The sequence below is a fragment of the Gigantopelta aegis genome, chromosome 2 (assembly GCF_016097555.1).
Source record: "Gigantopelta aegis isolate Gae_Host chromosome 2, Gae_host_genome, whole genome shotgun sequence".
NCBI lineage: Eukaryota > Metazoa > Mollusca > Gastropoda > Neomphalida > Peltospiridae > Gigantopelta > Gigantopelta aegis.
This window is the reverse complement of record NC_054700.1, coordinates 19523770-19538530: the sequence shown is the minus strand read 5'-3', so window position 1 is coordinate 19538530 and position 14761 is coordinate 19523770. Positions and strand designations below refer to the sequence as shown.

Here is a 14761-nt window from a genome sequence, read left to right as displayed (position 1 = left end):
TAAAATATATATGTGCATGTATCGTCAACGTCCCTAACTGCGTTATGCTTCAAATTCCGTTCACTTTGTTTTCTCGTGCACGGTTCGCGCAATCGATTTGTTGTCATCGGCATGTCGTTCATTTATGAGGTTTTTCTTCACAGTTCAGGAACATTTTTATAAACAATAAAGTTGAGAAAAGTAAGTATCTAAATACAAAACTTTACAAACCCGTAAAACCATTAATTTTACTAAGTCGTTTTTGTTTATTCCTTAAAATTACCGATATCGGATCCACATGACTCGTAGAAATTGACTTAAGATGGAGAAAGACGAATTAACTTTCGGTGCGTGTCACATGACCTCACACGTGCCAGATCAACGAGGCCAAAGAATTTAATTTTTATGATTTTTAGGCCCCCTGATGTTAGAATTTGTTTTCAATTATTATATTCAATCTGCAAAAGGTATGCTACATTTTTGTGCCTCTATTGTAGTGAATAGTATTCATAATACATTCATAACAGTTGTAAATAATTTTGAGTATATAAATTTTGTTAATTTAGAATCAATTCATTAAAAAAAATATATTTTACAAACTATGCGCAGGTATGGACGTAATGCCTATCAGTATTGACATCAAGTGTGAGCGATGTGTGTTGATAAAACGCGGACCGGACCAGAACGCTTGACAAATTGAATCTTTCCTTTAAAAAAAAATTGAATAAATTAAGTGTTCGGCAACTGTGCATAATTAAAAAACATATATTTGTTCATGTAGTTGTCTTAAAAATGGAAAATGATGAACTGCACATGCGCATTACGATACTTTTTGCAAACGCATGCGCCTGAATGCAATTAGAAACGTCGCACTTTTTCCTATTTACTTTAGGGTGTTTCACTTTTGTTTACTAGAATGGATTTGTTTTACATCCAAATTGTTGATATTTTACGTTAAATGATTAAAATCTATTTTGTTTCACGTATCGTAGCTGAAAAATGTAGAATAATATTTCCGTAAATATCGTATTCGCGTTTTTGTTGTTAGGTGAACGCACTTTGGGACGTCGATGGTATAACGTGTGCGTGTGTAGTATTAAAAAAAAAATATATATATATATATATAGTGATGACGGCTCTATACAGGACGTTCCTACACAGGGCGGTCTAGTATTTTATATACTTAGATATCGTGGAAAAGACATTAACAGTAAAAGTAATAAATATATATTTTGTATAATACTCAATGCGTTCGTGTTGACACTGTATAAAAACGTGTGCATGGGTACACTTTGCCGCATAAAAACTCAACTTTGCCACCCAATTTTTTTTTATGTACTTTTCCCAATTAGATAGACATTAAGAAAAATGCAACAAAACACATTCTGATATTTAAAATATTACTTTACTGTTAAAACAAACTCAGTCACTCAGTTGGTCGCTTATAACCTGAAGCCAGTCAGAGACAAACCAGGTTTCTGGGACCCTGTCGATCGTCGCGCCATCTGGAATAGAGTTATCTCCACCTGTTTCAGCTAAGACGCTCATTGTACGGGATAAAACAAGGGCCTGCGGCTTTATTGTCATAGTTATGTCAGGTTTAAGGTTTAAGCACGCTGTCCTAGGCACACATCTAGTCTATTTAGACTGTCAGTTTAGGACGCAGGGTTAGTGGTTAGTGAGAGAGAAGTCGTTGCCGATTTTAATTTCTTTTCGAGCTTATGTTTAATTACGGTTCAAATACACTGTCCTGGACACACGCACGCACGCACGCAGGCACGCACGCACATACACACACACACACACACACACACACATACACACAAAACACTCCTCGACTACCTGATTATCTATATTTATAAGGAAAAAAATAGAAATGAAATGAAAATACATTAGATGGCAGTGTATTTGGCTAAGGGCTGTTTTCCATAACATCGGTTTTGTTTTGTCACGGCGCGGGCGAAGTGTGCGCGCAGTGCGGGCACGGAACGCGTCAAAATGGACGCATTAAAAACATTCGAGTCTATGATTATCAATACTAGTATTTCTATAAGACCGAAGCTGTTAGCGAGACAGAACACCTACTCTTGTCACAATGTATTAATTGTTCTATGTAAACATGTCCTCATATGCCGTAGAATACGACCTGAGTGTAAATAAAGTTCAGTTCAGTTCAGATACAGGCTAATCATAACAAACAACATCATAGGTTTTTTTTATCCGGACTTCCCTATTGACTCAACAGCATATATTTTGGCCTTCAATATGCCAGTCGTGGAGCAAAGGACAGGATTTACCTTAAACAACCCATTACAACTCCCACCCACTCCTTAAAAAAAAAGAAAAAGAAAGAAAGAAAGAAAGAAAGAAAGAAAGAAGAAACGTCCTGTCTGTCTGTCTGTCTGTCTGTCTGCCTGTCTGTCTCTGTCTGTCTGTCTGTCTGTCTGTCTGTCTGTCTGCCTGTCTGTCTGTACCCACCTATCCCTATAAAACGCAACCCAAAACAACAACAACAACAACAACGTCCTGTCTGTCTTTATCTACCCACTCACCCTTAAAAAAACAACCCCAAACCCCCAACAAAAAACATACCCCCCCCCGGAAAAACAGGGTCCTGTCTATCTCTATATATGTCTGTACTCACTTGTATTTAGGATCTTGCCGAACACGTTGGTGGTGTTGAACGTGGTGCAGTTCCAGCGGCGGTTCTGGAACTGGTGCTGGCATTCCTCGATGCCCATGGAGGCGCCCTCGTGGATGATGTCGATCAGCTTGTTCTCCAGGGCGCACATCTCGCGCTGTCTCGGGCCCAGGAAGGGCAGACTGTCGCACTTGTTCACCTCCGGGGTGTGTTCCAACTCGTCCTTCAGGGTCTGATAAGAGCTCGCGATTCCAAGATACCTGTCAAAAACACAAAAAAGAGGATGAACATTTTTTACTCATACCTGTATGTGGGGAGGGACGTAGACCAGTGGTTAAACGCTCGCCAGATGCAAGGTCGGTCTAAGATCTATTCCCATCGGTGGGCCCATGGGCTCTTAGTCATTATTAGTAGACAATATGTTACAATGGTAGCAAATTCGAGACAGACCCTTTAAAAAGACACTCGGGACAGACCCTTTAAAAAGACACTCGGGACAGACCCTTTATAAAGACACTCGGGACAGACCCTTTAAAAAGACACTTAGAAATATATTACACTGGACGTAAACTCGGGGCAGTCCCTTTAAAAGGACACTGTTAGAAATCTATTACACTAGACGCAAACTCGGGACAGACCCTTTAAAAAGACACTGTGATACATATATTACACTAGACGCAAACTCGGGACAGACCCTTTAAAAAGACACTGTGATACATATATATATTACACTGGACGCAAACTCGGGGCAGACCCCTTAAAAAGACACTGTGATACATATATTACACTGGACGCAAACTCGGGACAGACCCTTTAAAAAGACACTGTGATACATATATTACACTGGACGCAAACTCGGGACAGACCCTTTAAAAAGACACTGTGATACATATATTACACTGGACGCAAACTCGGGGCAGACCCTTTAAAAAGACATTGTGATACATATATTACAGTGGACGCAAACTCGGGGCAGACCCCTTAAAAAGATACTGTGAGATATATATATTACACTGGACGCAAACTCGGGACAGACCCCTTAAAAAGACACTGTTAGACATATATTACACTGGACGCAAACTCGGGGCAGACCCCTTAAAAAGACACTGTTAGACATATATTACACTGGACGCAAACTCGGGACAGACCCTTTAAAAAGACACTGTTAGACATATATTACACTGGACGCAAACTCGGTACAGTATTTCTAAACATTATAATTATTTTCTGGTAACCAGTTGGAAAATGTATTTCGTATGCTCGCTTATTGCTCGGTCGGTCTAGGATCAATCCCCGTCGGTGGGCCCGTAGAGCAATTTCTCGTTCCAGCCAGTGCACTACGACTGGGATATCAAAGGCCGTGGTAAGTGCTGTCTTGTCTGTGGGATGGTGCATGTAAAAGAACCCTTGCTACTAATTGAAAAAACAAAAACGTAGTTGGTTTCCTCTCTAAAACAATATTACCAAATGTTTGACATCCAATAGCCGATGATTAAGAAATCTTTTGTTTTAGTGGTGTCGTTAACTAAAGCAAATTTAACTCTTTTATACATAGGAGGACTAGTGATCGCGGTCACCTAACATTAGATGGACATGATATAATATAAAATGATGGTACCGGTCAAACTGTTCGCGAGCGCTCGACCTCCTGAACACGACACCGCAAATCGGTTAAGCACCTTCTAGGTTTGACCATATAACAAGCATTTGTGATACTTTTGTGGATATAAAACATTTAAATTAATGTTCTGTGTATATCAATATTTAATGCATTCTAGGGAAAAACACAAGAACCGTAAATACCCATAAGAAACGTATGGTAATTAACAACGTAGCTTTCCAGATGTATAGAAATAGCCCATATAAAGAAACCACGTGGGTGACATATTTCTCTCATCTATACATGAGAAAAACAGGTTTTCATAGCCCTTCACATCCATTTAAAAGAATACCGTGTGATATTTATGGTATCACATTACGACATCCAATATGACCTGGGGGCAGGACGTAGCTCAGTGGAACAGCGCTCGCTTGGTGCGCGGCCGGTCTGGGATGGATCCTCGTCGGTGGGCCCATTGGGCTATTTCTCTTTCCAGCCAGTGCACCACAACTGATATATCAAAGGTCGTGATATGTGTTATCCTGTCTGTGGGACGGTGCATATGAAAGATCCCTTGCTGCTAATCAAAAAGAGTAGTCCATGAAGTGGGGGCAGCGAGTTTTCTATCTCAATCTGTGATAGACGCCACATAATCGTAAATAAAATGTGTTGAGTGCGTCGTTAAATAAAATATTTCCTTTCTTACTTCCAATATCAGCTGGAAATCGATTTAAAAATATTCGAATGGCTGCTCCATGGTGACAACATAGGCGTCAAATCCAAATGACTACTGGTATTAACACGGTAAACACCCTAGATATCAATGTGTACCGATGATAAAAAATATTCTTTGTAAGCAGAATTGCGTTATAGGAAAATATTTTTAAATTCTACGACCCAAACACATCAGAAAAGCGCTCTTTACAGATTGAGATAAACCCCCATCTCTCTCTCTCTCTCCACTTCTCTATCTATTTAACTCTCTCTCTCTCTCTCTCTCTCTCTCTCTCTCTCTCTCTCTCTCTCTCTCTCTCTCTCTCTCTCTCTCTCTCTCTCTCTCTCTCTCTCTCTCTCACACACACACACACACACACACTCTCTCTCACTCTCTCTCTCACACCACACACACACAACACACATTATTTTTCTCTCTGTCGCTCTCTGCCCATCCCTATCTTTTTCTCTGTCTGTCCGTACGTCTATTCTGTCTTCTATTTCTGTCAACTAATCAGACTCCTGATCAGACGGACACGATAGCTCTGATATATATGTACTTGGAACATCGTCCTTTAACTTTAATTGGATTCAAGTAGGAAAATGTTTTGTAATTGGCGAACGAAAGATTTTAACTACGCAAGAACGCTATATAGAAGTGTCTCAATGCAACGTTAACGTCAGATCTGATTCACCGCTCGCCTGAAATGGAAGACAGAGAACAGAAGCCAACACCGCTAAGTGCCAGAAACCACCATATTAGGATCAACTGCCTCGCCTCCTAGAACAAAGCAACCGTCGACGTTAGCCTTGCCATTGGCGAACAGATTTGACAAGTCGCGATGAATGCTCCAGGCGGCCAGATCTCCGCACATGATAGATCGTTGGGCCAACGACAGCTGACAGCTACAATAAAAGGATTTACAAGAGGAAAGAAAAATCGAAAAAAAACCTTATATAAAGAAAATAACTACTGTAACCGATAGTCGTGTTATCGCTGACACTTGTTTCTCGCAGACGTTTGCTGTCAGACTTAACGCGAGTGGTTTCGTAATAAGCTATGTAGAATTGTGTGATTAAATAAGGTACAAGCACGCTTTCCTGGGCACATAACAGTTATCTTGCCAGTGTGACATACCAAGTCATTAGATGATAGCGAAAAACAGCCAGACAGACAGCTGTGTTAAAGTTTGGTTTGTTTAACGACACCACTAGAGCATATTAATTTATTTATCACCGGCTATCGGATGTCAAACAGTTAGTAATTTTGACATATAATCTTAGAGACAGGAAACCTGCTAAATTTTTCCATTAGTATCAAGGGATCTTTTATATGCAGCATCCCACAGACTGGATAGGACATATCACGGTCTTTGATATACCAGCCGTGGTGTACTGGCTGGAAAGAGAAATAGTTCTGCCCCCTAAAACAAACCCTTACAAGGCGAATTTTTCTTGTTAACTAGCCCTTAAAATTGTGTTTGCGTTTGATCTCGCAGTCACGGTTGAAAATACAGGCTCAAATTACAAACACAAAATTCACAGGTAACTGACAAATGTCGACACCGCTTTGATAGTCGTAACCTGGTTAACAGCCAATGTCGTCCTAATATCCCTGTTTTTAATTAACACTAACCTGATAATAGGTCACATATTTATTGAGACACATTTTAGGTTACGGTTATAGTGCGAGGACAAACAATGAACAGAAGTCTATGAATATGCAGGAAAGAGCGAACCGAGACATTTTGAGCAACCCAGTTTCTCGAACATCACAAGGATGTGACGTGAGATGAAGCTATTCAAGACGACTCAAACTCGCAAAAGTTTCTTTTAAATTCACTCATTTTCTATTTCCGTGCTTAAATACACTTAAGGTAGTACTAAACCAAATAACTTCCGGCTGGGTCAAAGTTCCAGGTGCACCCAACTTTTGATAGAGAAGTGAACACCACAAATCCTGTGATTGGTTATAAATGTGAGTGTGTTGGTTGTAAAAAATAATATTTTCATCTGGGTAAAACAAATATGCAATTTTATTTCTTCTAGTACCAATGTGTCTTGTACTTGAAACATGTATGGGGTACCTGTAAAAAAAGTACTCGAATTTTGTGAGGAACTAGGGTAGTCATAGACGCTACCCGTTATCTCAGAAACAAGCAGCTTGACCCCCAATTTTTTCTGATTCACTTTAAGTGTGAGGGGTAGTAGTAGTTATATCCGTGGTGTTTATGTTGATTGATACGCTGCAGGTAGGAGTTTTAGCCACATATGTTACTATCGTCGTCTATGGGATTTGATTTGGTAGTATACACCCTTAAGGGGCGAGACGTAGCCCAGTAGTAAAGCGCTCGACTGATACGCAGTCGGTTCCAGTTGGTGGGCCCATTTGGGCTATTTCTCGTACCAACCAGTGCACCACGACTGGTATATCAAAGGCCGTAGTAAGTGATATCCTCTCTGTTGGATAGTGCATATAAAAGATCCATTGCTGCCAATGGAAAACAGTTTTTCGGGTTTTTTCTCTAATACTATATGTCAAAATTACCAAATGTTTGACATCCAATAGCCGATGATTAATAAATCAATGTGCTCTAGTGGTGTCGTTAAACAAAACAAACTTTAACTTTTAAAGATATTTTTAAAATCCAAACACGCTGTTCTGTGCACACACGTCGCCTGCATGCCTAGTGCAGTGGGCTAATGGTTAGGGGCTAGTAAGAGAAGAGAAGTTGGTGTACTGAATACTAAGTCATCAAAACTCTCTCTGGGTGGGAGCCTATACCGGAATTATAAGCCCTGAACCTTCCAGTGTTTAAAATCCAATGACTTACCGCAGAACACTTGCCGTTGTTTACAAGCTACCAAAGCATACATCACAGCATTGATGACATTACGTGTAAATTGTTCAAAAGGTTACAAAATATCGCGAGTTATTCATCAGTTAAATGTGTTATATATCGCATAGTGACGTTTTCGTTTTTGTGAGAATCAGGAATCTGTTAACACATCCATGGTAGATTCTGCACAGAAATGTTGTTTTCTCTGTGGGAACATGAAAACCAAATATACTACTGTCGTCGTTAATTACGTACATTGTCATTCTCCAAAGTTTCATAACAGAACTCTAAGTGTTTGGTTAACATATTCAGCATACACTCATTCTCTCTCTCTCTCTCTCTCTCTCTCTCTCTCTCTCTCTCTCTCTCTCTCTCTCTCTCTCTCTCTCTCTCTCTCTCTCTCTCTCTCTCTCTCATTGTCTCTGTCTCTGTCTCTATCTCTCACCATATTTCTCTAATTGGCTCTCTCTCCCCACAACCGCAAAGATCAGATAAATGCTAACACATGACATCAGCACTAGTGTGACGGTGATGCCACCCGCATTGTCAACCGAACGCTGTCCTATGCAGGTTCTGATATGTTCTAGGTCTTGGTAGTGGCAGTCCCCCATCCGACGAAACACCTGGCAGTGACTCATCATACATGGGAGAAGTCACCATCTTGTCTAAAGCATTCGTTAGACTTTGTCTCTGGCAGAGACAGTATTTTAACGCCAAACATTTACTTATCATGGTCCATTCCTTGACGTCGTGGGGGTAGGTTTTATATCTCAGGGACCCGGGGTGCTATTCCAGCTGGAGCTCGGAAACAGACCCTGGTAGGGTCACCCAAGCTGGATTGGTCAAAGGACAGAGGATGGACTAATAACGATGGATCACTGCCCGGGCGGGACTTACCCAGTGGTAAATCACTCGTTTGATGCGCGGTCGGTGTGGAGTCTCCTCCCCGTCGGTGGGTCCATTGGGCTATTTATCCTTCCAGCCAGTGCACCACGACTGGTATATCAAAGACCGAGGTATATGCTATCATGTCTGTGGGAAAGTGCATTATAAACAATCCCTTGCTGCATTAGGAAAACTATAGCTGGTTTCCTCTGATGACTACGAGTCAGAATTACCAAATGTTTGACATCCAATAGCCGATGATTGATTAATCAATGTGCTCCAGTGGTGCCGTTAAACAAAACAAACTTGGTTTTTTTTTTGTCACTGCCGAAGATGTATTAGCTGGACCCAACTACTTGTAAAGAGACACCTAGCAGCAGATCAACACACGTTCGCTCATATGGAAGATTATTTTATTTCAACTTATTTGAGTGCTTATGTTCAATTAGGGTTTAAGTACGCTGTTCTGAGCACACACCTCAGCTGTCTGGACTGTCTATATCCAGGAGATCCAGGACAGAGGGATAGTAGTTAGTGGATAGTTGTTTGTGATAGAGTAGTCGGTGTAGTGGTCTTACACCTACCCAATGAGTCGCTGGGTGGGAGCCGGTACCGGGATGCGAACCCAGTACCTACCAGCCTTAAGTACCAGCCTTAAGTCCGATGGCTTAAAGACTACACCACCCAGGCCGGTGTATGACAGATATATTTCATCGTTCATATTTACGCCAACGTTTTTGCTTTCTTTGTTATTACTTTTGTTGTAGGAACTGCTTCAGCGAGCCACTGGTGACACTATAACCAAGAACCAATTAATCAATCAAGTGCTCCCTTATTTGCCAAACTGGACGTGGTCAACAGAGATCAAACAGACCCAGAGGTGTAATCAAATTGTAACGAGATGTTATTAATCTTTGACGCCCCAAGAAGTTAAAATTTTTGCATGTTGATGAATATTGACCGCGAAGAAGCTAGGGTGTGTTAGCTGAAGACACGACAGAGACTTGGTTGGTCTCAGTAAAAACTCTCCAAGATCGAAGTGGAATTATCTCGGTTAGACAGTTCGTGCACACACAATTATCGTTTACCGTGTTACCGCCATCATAACTGCCGTTTAACTGCGCAATGAAATCCGTTACTGCTCGCTTATGCTTGGCACACACTTACCGATTAACGCCGACTTTAGGCGGGGCGGAACGTAGCCCAGTTGTAAAGCGCTCGCTTGATGCGCGGTGGGTTTGGGGTCGATCCCCGTCGTTGAGTCCATTGGGCTATTGCTCGTTCCAGTCAGTGCACCGTGGTATGTGCTATCCTGTCAGTGGGGTGGTGCATATAAAATATCCCTTGCTACTAATGGAAAAAATGTAGCGGGTTTCCTCTCTGAAACTATATTTCAAAATTACCAAATGTTTGACATCCAATAGCCGGTGATAAATAAATCAATGTGCTCTAATGGTGTCGTTAAACAAAACAAACTTCAATCGTGTGTGTGCAAGACAAAGGCGCGACAGTCGAGTGTGATCTCCAGTGTTGGCCCGACGAGACTGTCGCGTCGGCTGGTGAGTGCAGTGAGTATTTTTAACATGCCCATATACCACTAAGGTTTCAGGAAGTGCACCCCTGCGTGTGCTGTAACCTCACCGTGGTGCAGGGGTGTAACATTCTCTTTGAGAATGGCCAATACAGCACAAAATTGAAGTTTTGAGTAAAATTCAGTATCCGTAAAATTCTGTGATATTTGTGTTTTTGCACAGTTCTTTACACTGTTTTTGTTTAAGTCTTGAATTTTTATATTGATGTTGATCATCACTTTATTTATTTGCATTACCATAGTTTGACACCCAATAGCCGATGTATTTTTCGTGCTGGGGTGCCGTTAAACATTCATTCATTCATTCAGGCAGTGCACATTTTCAGACTACTGCCGACTCGACAGTCAAGTCTGCGTTAATCGGTAGGTGTGAACCGAGCATTAGACTTTACCAATTTAAAATAAATAAATTGATTTACATCACATAAATCAAATAATGAAATTAAAACAGGTTTTAACTTTTGCTCTGCTAATTGAACAACAAAAGTCAGTAATTTTCTACAGGGAAAAGAACACTAAGAAAAACGATTCAGATAGGGAGTTAAGACGGCCTGTCGCGGTTACACATTTAACCTGTATTTATAGATAAAATAAACATACTTAAATATGTGCAAAAAAATGCCATAAAATGTTATAACATCTTCGCACACATGTTTACGTTTTTTTGGTTTATTAACTAGAGCTAGACAACAACTGGCTAGTCTTTGAAAAAAACAACAGGTGTGTGTGTGTGTGCGTGCGTGCGTGCGTGCGTGCGTGTGTGTGTGTGTGTGTGTGTGTGTGTGTTTGTGTGTGACACCTAACAAAATATAAAAATAAAATAAAAGGATATATCAGGCAACATACAAATAACATGCATCGCTCCCCCCTCCTCTCTGTCACGACGCCCCTCACTATCACGACTCCCCACTCACTCTCTCTCTCTCTCTCTCTCTCTCTCTCTCTCTCTCTCTCTCTCTCTCTCTCTCTCTCTCTCCGTCCTCTCTCTCTCTCTCTCTCTGTGTGTGTGTGTGTGTGTGTGTGTGTGTGTGTGTGTGTGTGTCCGTCTGTCTATCTGGCTTTTTGTCTTTCTACATCATCCATTGTTCTGAGAAAATACTACAGATATCTGAATATAGCCCAAAGCCAATAACTAACATATAACACGTTTCTTATGTAAATTAAATTAAATGTTTTATAAGTTATATACAATCGAGCTGGTTTATATATATATATATATATATATATATATATATATATATATATATATATATATATATATGTTTTTTTCAGACAATATTTGTTGGACCAATTGTTTGGTTGCCATAAAATTTGTAACACATTAGCGACCGATGCAGAAATTGAAACACAGTCACAGATCGTCTACGAAAGTGTTCCCACAAAAATCGTCTCTGGTCTACGTGGATCTGCGTCGTTCATCGGCGCGTTACAGTGTATATGGATACCAGTCTGTACTTTCGTCTAAAACAAAACGTCTGCTTTTATACTTCTCTTTATGGAAGCTGACCCTCTCCGCATGTTTTACTGAACATTAGCGTCGTGTTCAGACGGACAGACGGACTGTAACGAACCCAAATGTCATGCACTACTTGATTATTTATTTCATTTTGCATGAAACATTATATTCTCGCGTACACAAAGTCATGCTAATTAGAAACAATTACTTTAGGTATGAATTGTGAACTCGGATTTGTCTAAATCACTAAGAATTTTGTAAATCTGAGAGACAGTTCGTGACAAAAGTGTCGTGTAGCAACTGCATGGAGACGATAAATAACTGCATGCTGTAAACAATTACACAATTAAGCAAGCATTCGGAGGTGTTCGACTAAAAGAGGGCCATTTTAACGTTTACTGTTACAAAGTTAAAGTTGTTGTTTTTTAACGTCACAGCTAGAGCACATTGGTTTATTAATCAACGTCTATTGGACGTCAAACATTTGGTAATTCTGACATATAGTATTAGAGAGGGGGAAGCCCGCTACATTTTTTTTTCCATTCTAAAGTTGCAAAGATCTTGCAATGGCTGTAAACCCTGGACTAAATTTAAACTTCTATATTAAATACAAATTCGTCTTTACAATATCCGTATCTGCGTATTCAAAGTCTATATTAGCTCAAACGGTTTTTTTTCCCATACATACAAGATTTTTGGGAGGTAAAATCCAAAATGAGCTACTGCAAACATTAAGACAAACCACTCGGCCAATCCCCGCTTACAAATACACACACACACGCACACGCACACGCACACACGCACACACACACACGCGCGCACACACACACACACACACACACACACACCGACCGCCAATGCTTCTGACACCTATGTTTTTGCTGCACCCTCCACCTTTGTTCTTTTAGGTTAGATACGGCGCTGCACTTGATGATGGTGAGGTGGCATTTCTTATCAGGAAGAATTGGCAACACAAAGAACAGAACGATACTCAGTATCCACAACATACAGGTGCAGCTTATTCAGGTCCGTACCAACTTGGTGGGAGGAGGTGGGGGATGGACCAATGTCCCTTATTCAAGGATTAAAAAACAATATTGACCTACTATACACATGTATAATGTTTTCGTTTAATCTTTTATAAAGAGTTGAAAAATGAGGCGCGTGTATAGAAGGGATTTCGGGGGTCAAATACCCCTGCTCCAAACAAATTTGCTTCAAGCATGACTCGACTCCCTTAAAAACTTCCCTCGCCATAGTACAGTCACCCTACCCATTTTTCTGTCTGTACACATGCCTGAAAATTTCATCCAAGCCCTGCTACCCAATACTACAATACTTTGTTTGAAGCTATCTCCAAATACAATATCCGACTGTCCCCTCCCCCCACCCTCCTCCCACTATAGCGTGTGCTCTTCTCTGACTTCACGTATCGCTACTACGGGCCTGTTATTATCAGGTAGGTATTAGTTAACCATGGATATCGGAGTATGTTTGGGTTTTTTTTTCTTTTTCCACATTGGAGGTAGCCACTGCGCAGACCATAAAAGCTGACTCCATATTGGAGGTAAAAGCCCCTGTAATCAGGGGACGTGAATTGTAGGATTTCGCGACTGTTAAACACGTGTTATAAGATTTCATATCCGCGACCAGTATTCGATATCACCTCCAGTACGGTAACACGAGCGCATGGCGATTGTTGGATAATTTTACTGCAAATGTTTTACGATTCCCTGTTTCACAAAAGCATTTTCTAAGTGGAAAAAGGAAGGGAAGTAAATAGCACTCTCAAGTTAAGCAGAGAAACAAAGTTGGTATGTCACAACAAAAATGTACTACAGGCGCGGATCAAGGGTTGGGGTGGGAGTGGGGTGGGGTGGAGGTGTTAAAATGGTGGGAGTGTAGGGTAACATTAAAATCGCAGACTCTAGTTTCATCAAAGGCCGTGGTATGTGCTATCCTGTCTGTGGGATGGTGCATATAAAAGATCCCTTGCTGCTAATCGGAAAGAGTAGCCCATGAAGTGGCGACAGCGGGTTTCCTCTCTCAATATCTATGTGGTCCTTAACCATATGTCTGACGCCATATAACCGTAATTAAAATGTGTTGAGTGCGTCGTTAAATAAAGCATTTTTTTTCTCCTAGTTTCAACCAGTGAAAATGGACACTAAGTTTGGTTAATCTACAAAATTATAACACATTTGGATAAAGTTGTATTAGCGTGAACTCCAGGTATACGTGCGTTTTTAAAAATATGAAAAATGCAGTTCGTGGCATTAGAAACACCAGGATAAACAGAAACACTTTGGATGTATGGAAATGGATAATCGAAAAAATTAAATCCAAATAATGTCTGACATCAATTATCAAAAACGGTTCTAACAGTAAAAAATACGCCGCAGTATTACTTTAATGTAACGTAGTTTGATGACGTTGATGAACCAGATTTCTATATTAGTATTTGACCAAAAAGAGATGGGGCGGGTTCCTTGTAACAATGTTCCTTGGACCTCCACCTAAATCCGCGCCTGTAGTAGGTCACACGGCATCGGACCATCTCGATATGATCTGTTCTTTGATAAAAAAAATCTGTATGGAGCTACTTTTTTAACGGGTGGAAAGCATTAACAGAAGAAGATTTTTATCTTGGTTCTCGACTAATTTAATGTATTTACCTGTTCAAGCAAGGCTTTCTTTACGTGGGTACTGACATCAAAGGATTCTGGGGCGGGCGTATCTAGGGTGCATCGTTTATAAAGGGCTCCTACGATATACAAAAGACCGGCCTCGGTGGTGTCGTGGCTAACCCATCGGACATAAGGCTGGTAGGTACTGGGTTCGCAGCCCGGTACCGGCTCCCACCCAGAGCGAGTTTTAACGACTCAATGGGTAGGTGTAAGACCATTACACCCTCTTCTCTCTCACTAACCACTAACCCACTGTCCTGGACAGACAGCCCAGATAGCTGAGATCTGTGACCAGGACAGCGTGCTTGAACCTTAATTAGATTATAAGCACGAACATAATTGAAATGAAATGAATATACAAAAGTACG

The 14761-nt window shown here is 40.8% G+C and overlaps 1 protein-coding gene across 1 annotated transcript in view; it reads right to left on the bottom strand.

The window, feature by feature from the left end:
- The window catches only part of LOC121382453 (protein Wnt-4-like), a 65205-nt gene that overhangs the window by 19043 nt on the left and 31401 nt on the right, over positions 1–14761 (bottom strand). The window contains exon 2 of the mRNA XM_041511980.1: positions 2624–2880. Coding sequence (XP_041367914.1) covers positions 2624–2880 — 257 coding nt within the window. The remainder of the gene's footprint in view (positions 1–2623; positions 2881–14761) is intronic.